We start from the raw sequence: 20,830 nt of genomic DNA, 5'->3' as shown, positions 1-20,830 counted from the left end.
TTGGCACACTCAGAAAGATCTCGTCATCTACATCTGTTACAGACATTAGAGTAGAACCCTCTTTATACATTATTCATTTGTCTTTTCTTTTACATTTATGTGTATTTTATTAACTCACAAATCTAGCCATTGCGTAGACAATTTGACTGCAGGATCTCAGCTACAGGTTATTATTTGCAGCAAATTAGCTGGGGGTTATGAAAGCAGATGTGCACAATTCAGCTCTATGACTGCATTGAGCTATTATGTTTAAACAGAGCTGTGCATAGCCTGAGTACTAAGAAACGAGCAATATCAGGCAAAGTCCCAACAGGTTTGCTTGCATGGGATGCTGTTTGGAAGAGCAATTACTCAGGAATAACCATTAAGTACCATTGCAAAGGAAGTTGGAAAGGGTCTCACAAAATTCTTCTCTCTTCACCATCAGTCCACCTGCTTATCTGTGTGGTACCATGCTTGCCTCCCATGCAGTGGGCCTGGCTTCAATTCTGGCTGGGCTAGAAATTTTCTCCGCTCATGGACTGAGTGTTGTGTTGTCCCCATCATCATTTCGTCCTCATCACTGGCACTTAAGTTGCCCAATGTGGCATCGACTGAAATAAGACTTGCACTTGGTGGCCAAACTTCCCTGGATGGGACCTCCAGGCCAATGATGGCATATGCTCATTTCATTACATTTTTACCATCAGCTGCTGAATTTGATACATATGCCTGTATAATATTTAACTTGCGAGGCTAGTATTTGGATTTCACTAGTAATGTTCACTCACAGTAGGCTTGTACACAGGCACTGCAACATTCCACCCCTTGTGTGCTAACAAAGCAACACCATTAATGGAATTATACGAGCTATCGGAAAAACATACTGAATTCCCATCAACTGTTCTGAAATGTCACTGGCTTTCCAATGAGTCTCTCCTAATCCTAGTATTCCAATTTTAGGGCACTGGTGTTCTCTCTCCACAATTTGTAATTTTCAATTAGGCACAATCCTTGCACATCTGAAGTTACAATATTTTGTATATTCCTAAGGATGTTCATAGCTTTTCATGTGGCTGTCCTCCACAGAGATCTGATAGGGAAGCTTTTTATATCTCTGGACTGTAGCAACAGCAGGTAAATCCATGACTGGTTTTTCTTGTGAACAAATACATCACCAATGTAAAATAAATAAATAAATAAAAAATAAAAAAACACAGGCACACACAAATGAATAAAAATTCTATTTAGGTCTAATGGAGGAACAACTCAAAGTTAGTTCTTTAACATGTTGCCATGCTTCTTTGGTAACAGTGGTGCTGACATAAGAATTGAAAATGATTTGTCATTTTAAGTTTGAAAAATGTGATGATTTCAATGTCAAAGAGAGCAGAATATGTGGCTTTGAGTGCGGGATAACAAGGCGCAGTCAGTACAACCAACTATCTGATCATGACATAGGTCTCTCCAGTTACAGAGGCAAAATGAAGTGTTCCAAACATGTCTCCAGATTGGGCATGGATTCATCCACCTTTGAGAGAACTCATAACTACATGGTGCTAACTTCATATTTATATCTGTAAGCCTTATTTTAGAAGACAGTCCTTCATTGCATTGGGGACTTCCCCAATGTCCTCTGTATTCTAGCTGATGACAAAACAAGTCCTGCATTTTCTCCAACAATTTTGCACACAGTAAGGAAAGACCAATTAACTTGGTCATCAAATTGATTTAATCAACCACCCTTTCCATTCTGCACATCTTTTGACTCAAATATTAATTCATATAGGGTGCTAATAACTGGGATGTTGTGAGCATGTAACTGAAACAACATACATCAAGGAAAACATATCAGGTGTGATAAAATGAGAAAAAGTGCTGTAGACAAAATCTCTTAGGAACCACAATTTTCTTAAGGTTTCTCTTTCCAGTTGCAACAGAGTTGCACAATGGAGGTAAAGCTACACTTGTTCTAAGATTCGTATTTAATTTTAAGAATTGCATCTGACTAGTACGTGACTGTCACTATTTTAATGTCTCTAAAATAACCACAGTTGCTATTACATTTTTATGTTCTTAAGTGTAAATATAGCAGTAAAGATCCATTTTACCTGTAATCAATCAGGTCAAGCATCCAGTGAATACGAACATGCCTTATGGCAGAGTTTGGCAGTGCCCCAATTAGCACTAAATTCAACTTTTCAGGATAAGACAGCAGGAAAGAGCGTGCTTCTGATGGTGAAGAAGGGCTGATAACAAATAATATGAATACAACTTATCATTAATTAGAATATAATATGAAAATGTGTGCACATATTTTATACAGACAAGTAAATGTAAAAACTTGAAGTAGTACATGAAACAGGAATAAATTTATTAACATCTACTTGAAATTGACACTGTCAAGTGACATTATTAAGATCAACTCTCAGTACCTATGTTATGCGCTGATTCAGTAGAAACTGTGCCTAGATAAAACAAGAGTGATTTAGTTTGATGCTAATAAACCTCCACTCCTACCTGGGACACTGTCTACAGTGTGTCTCAGAATTGTAGTGAAGGATTCATGAAGGGAAAATGATGATCAAAATGGCACTACTGATGTTCCAGTGGGTTAGAATCATGGAAATTTGGAAGCCATGGAAAGACTTTCAAGACTTTATTGAGCTCTTTCAACCATTTGTAAACAGTTCTATTTATATAGAATGCTGATTTATCCTGGTTAGAGGTCCCATTCTCTGCAATGAAAACAACAAATTTAATCACTGAATGTGATCTCTGAGGACTGTTTTGTAGCCAAATCAGTCAACAGTTTCTCAGTGGCTCTGTGAGTGACTGCCAAATTAAAAATCCAAACTGTTGGGTCCAATCCTCAATTGGTCTTAAAGATATTCTGTCATTTATCTTTTCTTTCAGCTCTCACAGTGATCTGTTAACGTGAAAAATGTGAAGTTGCTTTGTGGGTCAGACTCCACCAGTCTCCCCTATAAAAGGTTGGGTAAATCATTCAACGGCTGCAGGGAGGCAATTGCATACCATTTCTGATAGAGCCATTCCTAGCAAAGCACTGAGGTTTTCAAACCAATTTTTAAGTTTTAGACAGCTAAGTAACCTTAGACATTCCAAAAAAAGCATCCAGTTTCTCATACTGCCTTGAATCCTTGTGGAAATAACTGGGAAAGTTAATTTCTTAGCATTTATTGCTGGAACATCGCTGCCCATCCATCCTACGAACTAGAAAAGGTGACTCATTTGAGAAGGCTACCCACTGTCAATGAACAGCAAACCAGTTGTGACAGTCTTGAGTAAACTGCAGTCTTTCCCAAGAACACACAGTCTCTGAAATGTATACACAGACAATTCATCTGCTTTGGAGCCCTCACATGCAGAAGGATTTTCTAAATGTTTGTGGTGAGTCTAGTTATACAGGGTTTATTTTTCACTGTTATTAGTCCTCTCATTATACACTGACACCACAAAATCAAGACAAAGTTTGCAGACACATTAGGAATGCTGCCCCATTTGGTCTATGATCATCTTATAATGCAATCAGGGTAAATGATTTCCTAGTCCTGTGACAGCAGTAAGTTAAATTTACAGATTTATAGGCTGTTTTCCTGACAGCATGTTTAAATTATATATAACTAAAAACATACTCTATACAGTCATTAAACTTTTATTATTCATTTCTGCCACAACTGGAGGCTTTGCTCCACTATCAGATGACAGGTTTGGTGCTCAGATCAGCAGCACTGCTCATATGAAATCAATAATGTTGAAATTTCTGCAGCTCTGGACATCTGTGTTGAGCATTTTTTCTCAAGGGTCTGAATACGAGCTTTACACATTCACTGCATACAAGCTGAAGCAACTTATAATAAATTAAATACATACAGACAGTCTACAGGATAGGAGAAGACAGATTGCTACTTACCATAAAAGTAAGACAGGCACAATTAAAAGTCACCCATCACCTTTGTCAGAAGAAGATAAACACACATTTCATTCACACAAGTAAGCACACCTCATGCACACATGACTGCCAACTCTGCCAGCTCGGGCTAGAGTGCAGCCGGACTTAGTCGTGTTGTGTGCATAAGGTGTGCCTGCTTGTGTGAATGAATGGTGTGTGTCTCTCTCTGTTTCTGATGAAGATTTTGGCAGAAAGCTTACATGTAAGTGTCTTTTAATTGTGCCTGTCTGCAACTGATTGTATCATTTTTATGGTAAGTAGTAATCTATCATTTCCTACATTGTTGATAATCCTACCTGGAGTTTCCATTGTTATATAGACAGTCTGTCAGTCAAGTTATGCAAGGTGTCTCAGGGGTAATGGTCAATATTCAGGGATGCAACAGGAACACTCACTTGAAGCAAAAAAACTTCATATGGATGTATGACCTATTCTGAATGGTTCCTGAGACAGAACATGTTTAATGTACATTTGCTGTCATGCCAGTAGTGCACTTTCCCAATTTGGTGGATTGGTCATGATAGTACACTTAATGGGCCACCAAGATCACCAGACCTTATGTCAATAGATTTTTGTTTATAGGGTTGGATGAAGACTGAAGTGTACACATGAAAGGTGAATACACAAGATGAACAGCTTTGGTCATATCATGGACACTGCTGCCCTCATTAGGGAATGTGCAGAGGTGCTCAGACGAGCAACACAACACATTCTCCCAAGAGTGCACAAACACACTGAAGTTGATGGTAAAATATTCAAAAATTTATTGTGTGCTGTACAACAGTTGTAATGCAATGTGTACAATAATGCTTAGAGGCTAATGTGTAAAAAATACACACTTTTCAACAGATATTTTGTAAAATGCATGTTTAATATTTACATGCAACACATCTGCATGTGTAAACCTGAAAATAGGCTGTACTGAATAACACAGAAAATAAACAACCCTATACATTAAATGTTTTCTATCTCATGAACTATTTGAAATGGAGCATATGTCCACATGAAGCGGTTTTTTTTTTTTTTTTTCATATGGCTATTACTGTTATTTTGGTGAATGCTGACCATTCCTCCTTGGACACTCTGTACATCTACTTTGCCAGTGTACACCACATAGTGTACTTTACAAGTACTCTCTTAATGGCCTATCAACCAGGATAAATGACTTGCTTTACACCAGACAAAGGTAAGCTAACTGCGCACAGACAGAATGTCAGGCCCATTATATGGCTACTTTACTAGTATACATCATGTGACTAAGTTAGTTATCTACACACTGTGGATGTTACACCTAAGAGGTGCTTACAATAATGCACCTCAGTAGTGTATATATTTTCCACAAAATAAGAGAGTTTAAATCACAAATATGGCCAGTCAAGTAATACGAAAATTAAAGCTTAACAATGTGTGCAAGAATAATCTTTCAGAACAGACACTATTAACATTCTTCAGTCCCTATGATAAATTCCATAGAGACAAACAACAGCTCACACAGAGAGATACAAGCAGTCCTTTTTCCTACATTTCATCTGTGGCTAGAATGGGAAGAATCATAAATACACAGTGTGACAAAATTTGCCATTTACCAAGTATTTCACAGTGGTTCACAGAGTATAGATGCAAATGCAGTTGCAGGATAATAAAATGTAACCAAAAATATTGAATGTACCCAGCTGCAAGCTCACTCTCATTCTCTGTGAGTCATCCAACACCATGCTCCAATCTTAACTGACATTTCCCTAGATTTAAGGACAATTCCATTTTTCACCCTGGCTGTTATAGAATCACTGTTATTTATATCACAGTCAGTTGAGTTGAGCTGCTAGCTATTTTTAAGCACATCTCCTCAATTTGCACCAGCACCCTTTGTGGGTGTATAAAAACGTATATGTGACACGTAACTACTGCTGCAGTGGCATACATACATAAACATAAATCGCATCTCACCACTCACACAGAAAAATTCCCTACCTGGGTTAATTCAACACTTAATTTCCCAGAGGAATATCCTATATTTAAGGACTACATTGGATGACAAATCAGACTGCTCTACTGTACATGTCGACCGCACCTGTGTGTGAGACTGCTGGAGTCAATTTATGTTCTGGCACCTACAGACTTGTACACTTACTCAGCAAGCAAACTAACTATTATACAGGTTTCCACTAGTGTCTATCAATATCAGTACACCTGTGAGCAACTTGCCCAAAATCAGTTTGATTTGATTTACAGTGAACTAGTTGTCAGAATTCTTTTATTTTTTGTGGCTCATGACAAATATTTTATTTTATTTCCAACTTAGCAAATTTTGTTTCATGTTGCAATGCACATATGCGAAAGGAATGAGTAGTTATTGCCATGGAAGAATGTATCACAAAACATATAATACCACTAGACATTTTACATTTGTGCTTGGAAATGAAACTGTATTGGAGATATATTAAGAATGAAGAAGGGGCTTACAGAAACTGTCTTAGAAAGGTATGTGGAAGGAAAGAGGAGGTGAGGGAGAGAGAGATTTCAGATAATGGATGATTGATCACATAAACTGGCATTAAGAAGGAAGCAACGGATTGGATGAAATGAAGACACAAAGGACCTGGTAATAGAGAAGAATACTGATGATGATGATTTGCTCTTGAAGTAGAACATAATGTTTAGGGAAAGAATAAAAAAATGTGTTTTCCCCCTGCCTATTCTCAGTTTAATTGTTATAGTATAGTACAATACGTATCAGGTATTTACCACTCGTATTTAAAGCTAGTCAAAAATTATCAAAAACATCAATCATAAAATTCCTTTCAATGTGCATAGTATTTTACCTACAGTAAATTTTTCAAGGGCATAAATACATATAATACTAATAAATTTAGTTTCAATTCAAGTAATCTTGATATCACCATCTACTTTAGATCAATGTTTCAAATACATACTAACCTTTGTGAGCAAAAAATCTCTCATGCAGCAACAAATTAAGAGAATTAGAATCTGTTTATGGATATTAATTCATACTGCACACAAATATCTCATCTACCAATGTTCCTACACACCAAATTAACTATAACGTGTTATTAAATGTAATTGACCTCTGTAGATTCATGTTTCCATTCCCATCTGCAAATTAATAAGTGATGAAATTCCTTCCATATTATTCCCAGAGGAACCCAATGAATATTGGGTGCTGATGTTATATTTGTTACAGGGGGAACATCATATGGTTCAATTAAAAAGAAAGAAAATTAAACCAACATCATGTATGGCACCACAGAACTTACATTTAATTCAAATGAAAAAGTATAATAACCCAAATTTCACTGTATACTAAACAGAGGTAAAAAAAAAACTCTTCCTTTTCTTAACAATATCGTGAAAAGGAAAGTTACTCACCATATAGCGGAGATAGTGAGTGCAGACAGGCACAACAAAAAGACTGTCACAAATAATAGCTTTCGGCCAGTAAGGCCTTCCTCAAAATTAGATGGCAAACACACACATACCCACTCAATCAAATGCAACTCACGCACACATGACTGCAGTCTCAGGCAACTGAGGCCACACTGCGAGCAGCAGCACCAGTGCATGATGGGAGTGGTGACTGGATGGGGGTAAGGTGGAGGCTGGGGTAGGGAGGGGGAGGGATAGTAGGATAGGTGTGGCAGACAGTGACGAGCTGTTGGGGAGTGCGGAGGGATGAGGTGAAAAGAGGGTGGGGCAGCTATGTGCAGTCAGGATATTAGACAGAGGAAGTGGAGAGGTTGGGGGGGGGGGGGGGGGGGGGGAGCAGGGGGTATAGCAGAAAAGGAGAGAAGTAAAAAGGCTGGGTGTGATGGGGGAATGAGGGCTGTGTAAAGCTAGAATGGAAACAGAGAACGGGCTGGATGGGAGAGGACAATAACTAATGAAGGTCACACAATATACTCGTCCATCCCTACACAACCCCTGCTCCCAACACCTTACCTCATGGCTCATATGCCTGAAATAGACCTAGATGCAAGACCTGTGCTATACATCTTCCCACCACCACCTACTCCAGTCTGGCCGCAAACATCACCTATCCCATCAAAGTCCAGGCTACCTGTGAAACTAGTCATGTGATCTACAAGCTAAGCTGCAATCACTGTGCTGCATTCTATATGGGCATGACAACCAACAAGCTGTCTGTCCACATGAATGGCCACCAACAAATTGTGGTCAAGAAACAAGTGGACCACCCTGTTGCTGAGCACGCTGACAAATATGACATCCTTCATTTCAATGACAGATTCACAGCCTGTGCCATATGGAGCTTTCCCAACAATACCAGCTTTTCTGAACTGTGCAGGTGGGAACTTTCCCTGCAATATATCCTATGTTTCCGTAACCCTCCTGGACTCAAACTTCGTTAGTCATTGTCCTCTCACATTCAGCCCCTTCTCTGTTCCCATTCTAGCGCTACACAGCCCTCATTCCTCCATTGCACCCAGTCTTTTTACTTCTCTCCTCTTCTGCTTCGCCCCCTCCCTCCTTCCCCTCTCCATCACTCTGCTCCATCTGTCCAACCTCCCAACTGCACATAGCTGCCCTACCCTCTTTCCACCTTGTCCCTCCATGCTCCCCAACAGCACGTTACTGTCTGCCACATCTACCCTACTATCCCTCCCCCTCCTGGCCCCAACCACCTCCTTATGCCCACCCAGTCGCTACTCCCATCATGGACTGGTGCTGCTGCTCACAGTATGGCCTCAGTTGCCTGAGACTGCAGTCGTGTATGTGAGTTGCATTTGTGTGAGTGGGTATGTGTGTGTTTTCCATCTAATTTTGATGAAGTCTTAGTGGCCAAAAGCTATTATTTGTGACAGTCTTTCTGTTGTGCCTATCTGCAACTCAGCATCTCCACTATATGGTGAGGAGCAACTTTCCTTTTCACAATATTGTTACATTCTATCCTTGATTTTCCATTGTTTGACTCTTCCTTTTCTTGGCTTACTTCCTTCCAGAGGGTTTAGTTTCTTTCAATATGTATAACAAAGAAAGCATACAAAGGAATAAAACATTCAGTGCATCTCTTGAAATACTCCTTTTAGCACTGAACTTTATGAACAGTGCTCTAAAAGTGTAAAAACTGGTGCTAAATGTAAATAGAATATCAATATATTTCAATTCCCAGATAATAAGCTGGATCCCTCAAAGATGAGTAACGAAAAACTTGTTATGGAATGGTGAGATGGAGAATGTAAGTCTACAACTGAGGTATCTTGTAATGAGGAATCATTAAAACTAGCCAACAGTTCAATACAGAATAGACTGTGCTTTCTATGCATTTCTATAAAATGAACATTAGTCTTTTTCTTTTTCTTCTTCATGGTGTCTTCCCGCTGGAACAGAGTATGCTTGTAGGGTCAATACACACCATTTCTAATGCTTCCTGTGGATTTATGTTTCTAGACCTAAGATCTGTATTTACAGTGTCCAGCCACCATAATTTAGGGCTTTCATGCTTTATCTGGCCTTAGACAGTGAGGTGATAAGCTGAGCTGATGACTGAGTTGGGTGGTGCCCATAGAATGTGTCCGTACCAAGAAATCCTCAATTCTTGCATCTTCTCAATGACTGGAGCCATTCCAGCTAGTTGTCAGATCAATGTGTTGTTGATGTGATTGGGTATAGAAATACTGAATGACCTTCTTGTATCTATATTTCCATCACATGTAACTAGTGTTCAGTAATTCTAGGTGCAGGCCAACATTCAGTACCAAATATTGTAATGCAACTGGCTTCACCATAGTGAAGTATTTATTTGATTTTAGGCAGATAGGCATCTTATTATTACAAAGCACACCTATGACATCTCTGAATCACGTCTAGGTCCCTTTGATTATTTCTCACACATCTTCAGTCACATAGCCATCACTCTGCAGTTGAGAACCTAGGTATAGAAATGCATCCACCTAGGTGGGAAGAGCTCCATTAATCTGTATAGTCCAGACAATGGAGTCATTTTGATGTACTAGGACATATGGATGTTTAAATGGAGGCCAAATCTCTGCAGACAGTCATATCATGTTTGTATTTGAGTTTCGAGTTCCTTCCTGGTACCCAACACAAGCGTTATGTCATCAGCATATAGAATCATCCATAGTACACATTTCTGTAGGTCATGCATTATGGTATCAATTTGGAGACAGAGCTGGGCCTTGATAAATGCCAACTGTCACAGGGAAGCTGTCAGTCAGCCCTGCATAGAATATCACATCTAGTTGCTGGTGTTGCCGTATGGCAATTTTATCTTTATGTCAGTTTCTAGAATGTGATGATTGTGAATAGCATGCCAAATCATCTGATGTAATACTCAATCAAATGGCTTCTCTAGGTTCAGAAAGGCAAGATATAGTGACCTCCTTTTCTTGCAGACTCCCTCTACCATCTGGCAAACTGCAAAAATTGACCTATAATGCCACACTCCTTCACAAAACCACATTGACATACTGAGAGGTGGACTATGTTCCTCTGCCCACTGTCAAAGATATGTTTGTATTATCTTCATAGTGTGGGAGAGATGCCAGCTTGGCCAGTAATTATTACTTCAAAGGGTCACCTTTGCCCTTAAATAGGTACTGTGATACTAGATAACCAATCAGTGGGCACCAAAGTTAGCAGCCCGTCACTCATATATGAAACAGATACTGAATCAAGGGTAGTAAAGCAAAAGCAGAAATGCTTAACTTCATTTTCAAATGTTCTTTTGCATAGGAAAACTGATGAGAATCACCCCTATTTAATCAATGCACCATTGAAAAGATGAGTGAAATAAGTATTAGTGTTAGTGAAATTCAGAAATAGCTGAAATCATTCAAACTGAACAAAGATCCAGGGCCCAATGGATTCCTATCAGATTTCTTAATGAATCTGCAGCTGAGTTAGCCTCTCATTTAACTTTGATCTGTCACAGGGCCCTCAAACAATAAACCATGTGCAACAGTTGGAAGAAAACACAGGTCACACCCTTCTACAGGAAGGGTAGCAAAGTGAGCCACAACACTCCATCCAGTATCCATGACATCAGTTGTAGAATCTCTGAACATATTCTCATCTCAAGAGGTATCTCAAACAGTATGACCTCCTCCATGCCATCCAGCATGGATTCCAAAAAAATCGCTCATGTGAAACTCAACTTGCATTTTTCACACAACAGACTGAAAGTTTTGGATCAAGGCAGTCCACTAGATTCAGTATCTCTGGATTTGCAAAAAGCATTTTACTCAGTACCACATCTATGCTCATTATCAAATTGTGGTCACATGGGATATTAAGTAACTGAAATGATGATTTTTTTTTATTTTTTTAAATTTTTTTTTACCTCAGATTTTTTGCAAATGGTGCAGTTATCTGCAAAGAAGAAGTGTCTGAAACAAGCTACATAAATATTCAATCAGATCTTGGTAAGATTTCAAAGTGGTCCAAAGACTGGAGATTTGCTTTAAATGCTCGGAAATGTAAAATAGTGCACTTAAAAATGTAGTATCCTATGACTGTATTGACAATGAATCACTGTTGGAATTGACCACTCGTACAAATACCTGGGTTTAACACTTTGTACGGATATGAAATGGAATGACTGCATAGGCTCAGTTATGGGTAAAGCAGGTGGTAGACTTTGGTTTATTGCTAGAATACCGAGGAAGTGCAATCAGTCTACAAAGAAGATAACTTACAAATCACTCTTGCAACTGGTTCTAGAATATTGCTCAATTGTGTGGGGCCCATACCAACTAATAAGGGATATTGAACATATACAGAGGAGGACAGTACATGGTCACAGATTTGTTTGACTCATGGTAGACGGTCATACAAATGTTGAAGAAACTGAAGTGGCAGACTTTTGAAGATGGAAGTAAACTATCTTGAAAAGCATACTTACAAAGTTTCAAGAACTGACTTTAAATGACAACTCTAGGAATATACCACAACCCCCTACATATCACTCCAGCAGGGATTGTGAGGACAAGATTAGGTTAATTGCAAAATTCACAGAGCCATTAAAACGGTCATTCTTCCTGCACTCTATACATGAATCGAATGGAAAAAAACCCTAACAAATGGCACAATGGAACATACCCTCTGCCATGCTGTTCACAGTGGTTTGCAGGATATGGATGTAGGCATAGATGTACATTACCAAAATTAATGCTGGGGTTGCTTTGTCATTAAGTCCCTCAATTTTCCATATGTCTGCAGGAAGGTCTTCTGGTCCTAGAGTCTTTTCATTTTTTGTGTTATGAATGGCAGCTTTGACTTCCTATGTTGTGACACATGGAACTATCTCAGTTGTGACATGAACATCCGTTATGCAAGTATATGATCTACCAGTGTTAGACTCTCTAAAATAGCATTACACAAAAATTTTAATGTTGAAGACATTCTTTAGTGACGATACACAGAATACTGATTGAGAGTACTGCCGTCTGCTTCACATCTCCTGTGCAGCAAGCCATGTAAATTTAAGTATTAACTGTGTTTTTCTTACTTGTCACTTCCTTTTCCATATGTTTTTGCTTTTTGGAAGCTTTAATTTTCGAGTACTGGTAATAGTGTTCCATAGATTTCGTATTTGTTTTAAATACAGTCCGGAGACAGTTAGTGCTTATTTTCATTGTTTCCAACAAAAATGGTCTAGTAACCACAGTTTAGTCAGCTATCAGCCACCTTTAGTGAATTAACAGTCTAGTTAAAAGTTGATTACTCAACTCTCTACAGTAAATTGTTGATTCCTTAGGATGGATAGGATGTGTGACTGCTGTGTACAGATGCAGGAGGAGCTGGCCACTGTTCGCAAACAGCTGAACATGCTGATGGCCGCAGTCAGCCGTCTTCAGGCTGCTGCCTTGAAGTGTAGTGGCAGTGGGGAGTCTGGTGCATTGCATGGTACACCCCACGTGTTACATGCTTCACCCACAGTCCCTGCTGTCGAGACATCTTTGTAGGTACTGGGCATGGTTGGGGCACTCTCTCCCCAAGGGGAGTGCGGGTTCAACGGCGTTCATGTCGCACGAGGCAGTGGGTCAGTGTGGAGGCTGGCCGTGTGGCATTGCCTGCTCTGCCTGTGAATGGACATGTGGCCACTCCTTCAGCAAGGTCTGAGCATGCACACGGGGGGAGGTGTTTATTAGTGATTGGGAGATCCAATGTTAGGCACGTGATGGAGCCCCTTAGGGAAATAGCAGAAAGGTCAGGGAAGAAGGCCAGTGTTCACTCTGTCTGCTTACCAGGGGTCTCATCTGAGATGTGAAGGAGGCCCTACCGGCGGCGATAGAGAGCACTGGGTGCACCCGACTGCAAATTGTTGCTCATGTCAGCAACAATGACTCCTGCCGTCTGGGTTCAGAGGTCATCCTCAGTTGCCACACATGGTTGGCAGAGTTGGTGAACACGGAAAGCCTCGCTCATGGGGTGGAATCTGAGCTAACTATTTGTAGTGTCATTCCCAGAACCAATCGCAGTCCTCTAGTTTGGAGTCAAGTGGAAAGCTTAAACCAGAGGCTCAGATGATTCTGCAGAGATCTGGTGTGCAAATTTCTCGACCTCCGCTATCGGGTGGAGAAATTTAGGGTCTCCCTGAATAGGTCAGGCATGCACTACACGCAGGAAGCGACTACAAGGGTAGTGGAGTATGTGTGGAGTGTACATGTGGGTTTTTTAGGTTAGAGAATTCACTCCCTAGGCCCAACAAGATGCCTCCTGAGATGCAACAAGGTAGCAGTAGACTAAACACAACAGGGGATGACAACATTAATGTGGTAATAGTAAACTGCAGGAGCTTCTATAGAAAGGTTCCAGAACTGCTCTCATTAATAAACGGTCACAATGCCCACATAGTACTAGGGACGGAAAGTTGGCTGAAACCAGATGTAAACAGTAATGAAATTCTAAACTCAGATTGGAATGTATACTGCAGAGACAGGCTGGACAGTGAAGGGGGAGGTGTGTTTAAAGCAATAAAAAGTGCAATAGTATCGAAGGAAATTGACGGAGATCCAAAATGTGAAATAATTTGGGTGAAGGTCACGGTTAAAGCAGGCTCAAACGTGGTAATTGCATGTCCCTATAGACCCCCTGGCTCAGCAGCTGTTGTGGCAGAACAACTGAAGGCAAATTTGGAAAATATTTTCAGTAGATTTCTCAACCATGTTATAGTTTTGGGTGGAGATTTTAATTTACTGGCTATAGACTGAGAGACTCAAACGTTTATAACAGGTGGCAGGGACAAAGAATCCAGTGAAAGTTTTTTAAGTGCATTATCTGAAAACTACCTTGAGCAGTTAAACAGAGAACCAACTTGTGGCGATAACATATTAGACCTTCTGGCAACAAACAGACCTGAACTATTTGAAACAGTTAATGCAGAACAGGGAATTAGTGATCATAAAGTGGTTACAGCATCGGTGATTTCAGCCATAAGTAGAAATATTAAAAAAGGTAGGAAGATTTTTTTTTTTAGCAAAAGTGACAAAAAGCAGATTTCAGAGTACTTGATAGCTCAACACAAAAGTTTTATCTCAGGTACAGATAGTGTTGAGGATCAGTGGACAAAGTTCAAAACCATTGCACTATATGCATTAGATGAGTACGTGCCAAGCAAGATCATAAGATATGGAAAAGAGCCACCGTGGTACAACAACCAAGTTAGAAAACTGCTGCGGAAGCAAAGGGAACTTCACAGCAAACGTAAACATAGCCAAAGCCTTGCAGACAAACAAAAATTACATGAAGCGAAATGTAGTGTGAGGAGGGCTATGCAACAGGTGTTCAACAAATTCGAAAGTAAAGTTCTATTTACTGACTTCGCAAAAATCCTAAGAAATGTTGGTCTTATGTCAAAGTGGTAGGTGGATCAAAACAAAATGTCCAGTCACTCTGTGACCAAATTGGTACTGAAACAGAGGATGACAGACTAAAGGCCAAATTACTAAATGTCTTTCTCCAAAGCTGTTACACAGAGGAAGACTTTACTGTAGTTCCATCTCTAGATTGTTGTACAGATGACAAAATGGTAGACATCGCAATAGAAGACAGAGGGATAGACAAACAATTAAAATCACTCAAAAGAGGAAAGGCTGCTGGTCCTGATGGGATACCAGTTCAATTTTACACAGAGTATGTGAAGGAAATTGCCCCCTGCTTGCAGTGGTGTACTGTAGGTCTCTAGAAGAGTGTAGTGTTCCAAAAGATTGGAAAAGGCACAGGTCATCCCTGTTTTCAAGAGGGGACGTCCAACAGATGTGCAGAACTATAGCCCTATATCTCCAAAGTTGATCAGTTGTAGAATTATGGAACATGTATTATGTTCGAGTATAATGACTTTTCTGGAGGCTAGAAATCTACTCTGTAGGAATCAGCATGGGTTTTGAAAATGATGATCATGTGAAACCCAGCTCACCCTATTCGTCCATGAGACTCAGAGGGCCATAGACATGGGTTCCCAGGTAGATGCCGTGTTTCTTGACTTCCACAAGGCATTTGATACAGTTCCCCACAGTTGTTTAATGAACAAAGTAAGAGCATATGGACTATCAGACCAATTGTGTGATTGTATTGAAGAGTTCCAAGATAACAGAACACAGCATGTCATTCTCAATGGATAGAAGTCTTCCGAAATAAGAGTGATTTCAGATGTGACACAGGGGAGTGTCATAGGACAACTGCTATTCACAATATACATAAATGACCTTGTGGATAACATCGGAAGTTCACTGAGGCTTTTTGCAGATGATGCTGTAGTATATCGAGAGGTTGTAACAATGGAAAATTGTACTGAAATGCAGGAGGATCTACAACGAATTGACGCATGGTGCAGGGAATGGCAATTGAATCTCATTATAGACAAGTGTAACATGCTGCGAATACATAGAAAGAAAGGTCCTTTATCATTTAGTTACAGTATAGCAGGTCAGCACTGGAAGCAGTTAATTCCATAAATTATCTGGGAGTAGGCATTAGGAGTGATTTAAAATAGAATGACCATATAAAGTTAATCATCGGTAAAGCAGATGATAGACTGAGATTCATTGGAAGAATCCTAAGCAAATGCAGTCCGAAAACAAAGTAAGTAGGTTACAGTACACATGTTCGCCCACTGCTTGGATACTGCTCACTGATGTGGGATCCGTACCAGATAGGGTTGATAGAAGAGATAGAGAAGATCCAACAGAGAGCAGTGCGCTTCATTACAGGATCATTTAGTAATCACAAAATGTTATGGAGATGATAGATAAACTCCAATGGAAAACTCTGCAAGAGTGACACTCTGTTGTACGTGCTTTTGTTGAAGTTTCGAGAACATACCTTCACTGAGGAGTCAAGCAGTATATTGCTCCCTCCTATGCATATCTCGCGAAGAGACCATGAGGATAAAATCAGAGAGATTAGAGCCCACAAAGAGGCATACTGACAATATTTCTGTCCACGAACAATACAAGACTGGAACAGAAGAGAGAACCAATAGAGGTACTCAAGGTACCCTCTGCCACACAACGTCAGGTGGCTTGCAGAGTATGGATGTAGATGTAGACATAGAGGTAATGCAATCTAACAAGATTTGCCAGCAATACAAAAAAACATTAATATGGTTAACAAGATCATAAAGTTTCTGATGCTTGGCAGTAGGCATGATAAGGATATGTCAGAGTTGGCAAAGGATTCTCTAGTTATGGACTATCAAGTAACTAGTTATCTTTAAGCACAATATGTTGGCTCCTTGAGCAAAACTTTGTTTTTATCTAGACCATATAATAATAGTATTGCACTGTGAATAACTTAAACTACAAGCACAGTTTCAAAATTGTAGGTCTAAGATCTTTTAAATATTGCAGGTGAAACATATGTTCAATTGTCCAGAATTTCTATCATTTCTGAATGAAATTGTATGAAGAAGATGTCAATATGAAGCTTAGATTATTGCTATGGTAAGTGTTCCAATCACACATGTACAGCCTGTCTTTAAAACTCAGCACAAAAAATGTTACTTCCACTGTTAGACCATAAAATCTTTGCATACAAACAGGACAAGTTCAGTCCAACCTCTGTGTTTTTGAATATTGAAAGCAAACTTTCTTTGGGATAGAAGAAATAGAAAGCAGCCAATTGACAGTATAACTGATTCATGAAAAGCTGTCAGATGTCAACTGGTAATGTTAGCCAGCTGAGTCTGCACAAAATAAATGTAAAAAGAAGTATTTCTGACTCCTTTTCAAGAAATGGTGAAACTAAATTAAACATCTACTGTTTTACTTTGCCTTAACAAATAAGAGGTATTGAATGGATGCCTTTAGAAAGCAATAAATAATTTCTCTTTGTAGCAGGATTATATTACTTTTAAAAGTGTGGCAATTTAATTTACAACACTCTTAAGCCACAGTCCCGTGTGTAGCTAAAGTAGAATAAAAACATAGCTCTTCACAATTATGAATATGAAACATCCTAAAAATTTAGTGAACAGTTAATAATAATTCTTAAATATGAATATGAATAACATCAATATTATTGTATATGGAATTTTTAACATTGACTTTCTGTCAAATAATAATAGCCAAAAGCTGTTAGAATAATTAATTACTATTTAACTTATTTCTCAACTGCGGGGAATAGTAATCTTGGCTTGACCGCCTGGATTGCGAGGAAGGTAAACCTCTATAAAAACCCCTCAATCTTACGGTGTGCTGCGCGCCTATAAGATGCATGGCTGTTGGGGTGGAACAGTCGCAAGCGGGCAACCTCTGGGGCACCTGCCGCGCCCCAGTTGTATAAGGCTTACCTAGGCACGCGGGGCTCTGTCTAGGTGGACTTCTAGTTCCCTAGCTGCTTGTGGGACCGAGATGGAACCCTCGAACTTTTATTCTTCTCCTGCCAGCGGAAAGGGTGGATCGCTGGTGGGTTCTAACACCCAATCCAACAAGAGGGCCCGTGTAGCCAGTCCTCCTGATTCAGGTAGTAGTAACAGAACGCATGCTGCTTCGCAGAATGTGTTTTTCATAATTAAAAGAAAAGATGGGAGTTTTGAAAAAGTTTCGCCATTTTATATACAGAAGGGCTTAGAAGGTATTGCTGGCACATTAAAATCTGTAAAGCGCTTGCGAAATGGCACCTTGTTGGTTGAAACATCTAGCTTCCAGCAAGTCCAGAACCTTCAGAAGGCACAATTTCTTGGGGAGTTTGCGATAGAGACTGAATTTCACAACACCTTGAACTACAGCAAGGGTGTTGTGACTTGCAGAGATCTCGTTGACATTCCCCAAGACGAACTGAGGGCTGAATGGTCCCGGGAAGGAATTGTGGACGTGCAACACATTATGAAACGGGTGGATGGTGCTCTCATAAAGACTGACTCGTTTATCCTTACATTTAACACCACCAAATTGCCAGAGCATGTGAAGGCAGGTTTCCTACGTCTCAGTGTACGGCCTTATTACCCCAACCCCATGCGGTGTTTCAAATGCCAACACTTTGGGCACACTACTCTTGGCTGTAGAGGGGAAGCCACTTGCGGGAACTGTGGTAAAGCCGCCCATGAGGGAGTTGCCTCTCCTCCCAAGTGTGTCAACTGCTCTGGGGATCACCCTGTGTGGAATAGGGAATGCAGAGTTTTCCTTGAGGAACGGAAGATCCAGGAACTAAAAACTACAAAACGCATCCCGTATGGTGAGGCGAAGAAAATCTACAAGTCCATGCAGCCGCCCACGTTCGCTGCTTCCTTTTCTTCCGTTCTCAAACAACCAGTCTTGAAAACCGATGCCGCTACACAAACGGAGGTTGCTACTGTCTGCACTAGCACCTGCGCTTGTCAATGTACGTGTGCTGCTGCCGTTCCTGTGAAGCCTGCTGCTCCCCCCCGGCCTTCTGACCAGGCTGTGGTAGCTGACATCATGGAACTTCCTGCCCCTTCCCGGGTCCAGTCTAGTGCACTGCCCAGCACTGCTACACCCGCTACTGCTTCTGAGGTTTTGGCTCCAATGCCACCTCAAGCCAGAACATCGAAGCCAAAGACAAAGGTGAAGACTCGCCCACTAAAGGAGACTGCAGTTATACAGTCTCCTGATGTGGATGTCATTCTCCCTGACGTCTCTCTCGACTCCTCTTCTGCGGCGATGGAGGTTGATGTCAGACTGGGGCAATCATCTCGCCCCAAAACTGAGCCTCCACCTGTTGTGGGCTCTCCTCCCCAACAGAAAGTGAGAATGAAGGTACTTCCACCCTGATAGATGGCTCCCATTATACAGTGGAACATGAATGGATTCCGGGCACAGGTGGAGGAACTGAACCTCCTAGCACGGCAACGCCCCCTGTGCTTGTGTTTACAGGAAAAGCATTTAAAACCATCTGATGCTCCTGTACTAAGGGGCTATACGTCATATCGCAAAGATGACCTGACTGGAGAAAGGGCCAAAGGCGGAGTCGCTGTGTTTGTCAATAATGACCACCACTCCTCTGCCCTCCCCCTGGATACTGACCTGCAAGCAGTTGCAGTTGAAATTTATTCACCTCGGAGGCTTACCGTTTGCTCCCTTTATTTACCCCCTCTGGATGCAATGACCTTAGACGCTCTCACAGATCTTATCGACCAACTCCCCCGCCCATTTCTTCTCCTGGGAGACTTCAATGCCCATCATGTCCTGTGGGGCTCCACTTCTCTTTGCGCTCGAGGTCGAATTTTGGAGAGCCTCCTAACATCTCAAGTGTTGTGCATCCTCAACACAGGTACTCCGACTCATTTCTCTACTGCTACAGGGTCATTCTCAGCCATTGACCTATCTTTCTGCTCTCCAACCCTCACAGACTCTGTTCACTGGGAGGTCATTGACGACCTTCATTCCAGCGATCACTTCCCTATCCGCATTCATCTCCTGGATGGTGTATTGCTGGAGCCGCGGCCACCATCGTGGATGATTGGCAGGGCTAACTGGCCACTGTTCACTCGGTTGGCTGTCCTTGACCGCCACAATAACGTACAGGAATGGGTGGATCACATCACGCTTGTGGTCCATCATGCTGCTGACCTGTCCATACCACAGTCTTCTGGCCCTCCTAAGCGGCGCCTTGTGCCTTGGTGGACAGAAGAGTGCCGTTCAGCAATCCGGGACAGGCGTGCGGCTCTTCGCCGATTTAAATGCCGCCCAACAGCGGTCAATCTTACCGCCTTTCGAATCGCGAGAGCCAGGGCACGGCGTGTCTTTAAAGAGAGCAAGAAAAGGTCATGGCAGGAGTTCCTGGACTCCATCAACCGTTCCACTTGTTCCACAAGAGTATGGGAAGCCATCCGGAGGATTTCCGGTAAACATAGCCGTTTACCAATAGCTGCTGTCCTGAACCAGGGATGCCTCCAAACGACACCCAGAGCCATTGCTCAGACGCTGGCAGAGCATTTTGCACAAAGTACTGCCACTACAAATCAGGATCCAGCGTTTCGTCGCTACCGTGCGACTGTCGAAAGAGCGACCTTGGACTTTCGGTCGAACAGTTCTGAGGCCTACAATTCCCCTTTCTCCATGTGGGAACTTGAATCGGCACTTACTGAGACTTCTGACACTGCACCAGGTTACGACCGCATCCGGTACTCCATGCTTCGACATCTGCCAGCGGCGTCAAAGGAAATCCTCCTCGAATGTTTTAATCTCATATGGCAGACAGGAGTGTTCCCCACCTCGTGGAGGGAGGCAATTCTCATCCCTCTCCTCAAGCCAGGAAAGGACCGCACATGTCCCGGTAGTTATCGTAGTATTGCCTTGACAAGCTGTGTCGGAAAGACCATGGAACGGATGGTTAACCGGCGTCTTGTCTGGCTGTTAGAGACCAGACAGCTCCTTAGCCGCTTTCAGTGTGGATTCCGAAAATTTCGGTCCACGGTCGACA

The 20,830-nt window shown here is 41.2% G+C and overlaps 1 protein-coding gene across 1 annotated transcript in view; it reads right to left on the bottom strand.

Moving 5' to 3' along the window:
* Positions 1-20,830, bottom strand: part of LOC126481474 (alpha-L-iduronidase) — a 247,787-nt gene that overhangs the window by 171,981 nt on the left and 54,976 nt on the right. The window contains exon 4 of the mRNA XM_050105252.1: positions 2,091-2,228. Within this exon, the coding sequence (XP_049961209.1) occupies positions 2,091-2,228 (138 nt within the window). The remainder of the gene's footprint in view (positions 1-2,090; positions 2,229-20,830) is intronic.

This window comes from Schistocerca serialis, chromosome 5 (genome assembly GCF_023864345.2).
Source record: "Schistocerca serialis cubense isolate TAMUIC-IGC-003099 chromosome 5, iqSchSeri2.2, whole genome shotgun sequence".
Classification (NCBI taxonomy): domain Eukaryota; kingdom Metazoa; phylum Arthropoda; class Insecta; order Orthoptera; family Acrididae; genus Schistocerca; species Schistocerca serialis.
This window is presented reverse-complemented; position numbering and strand designations above follow the sequence as displayed.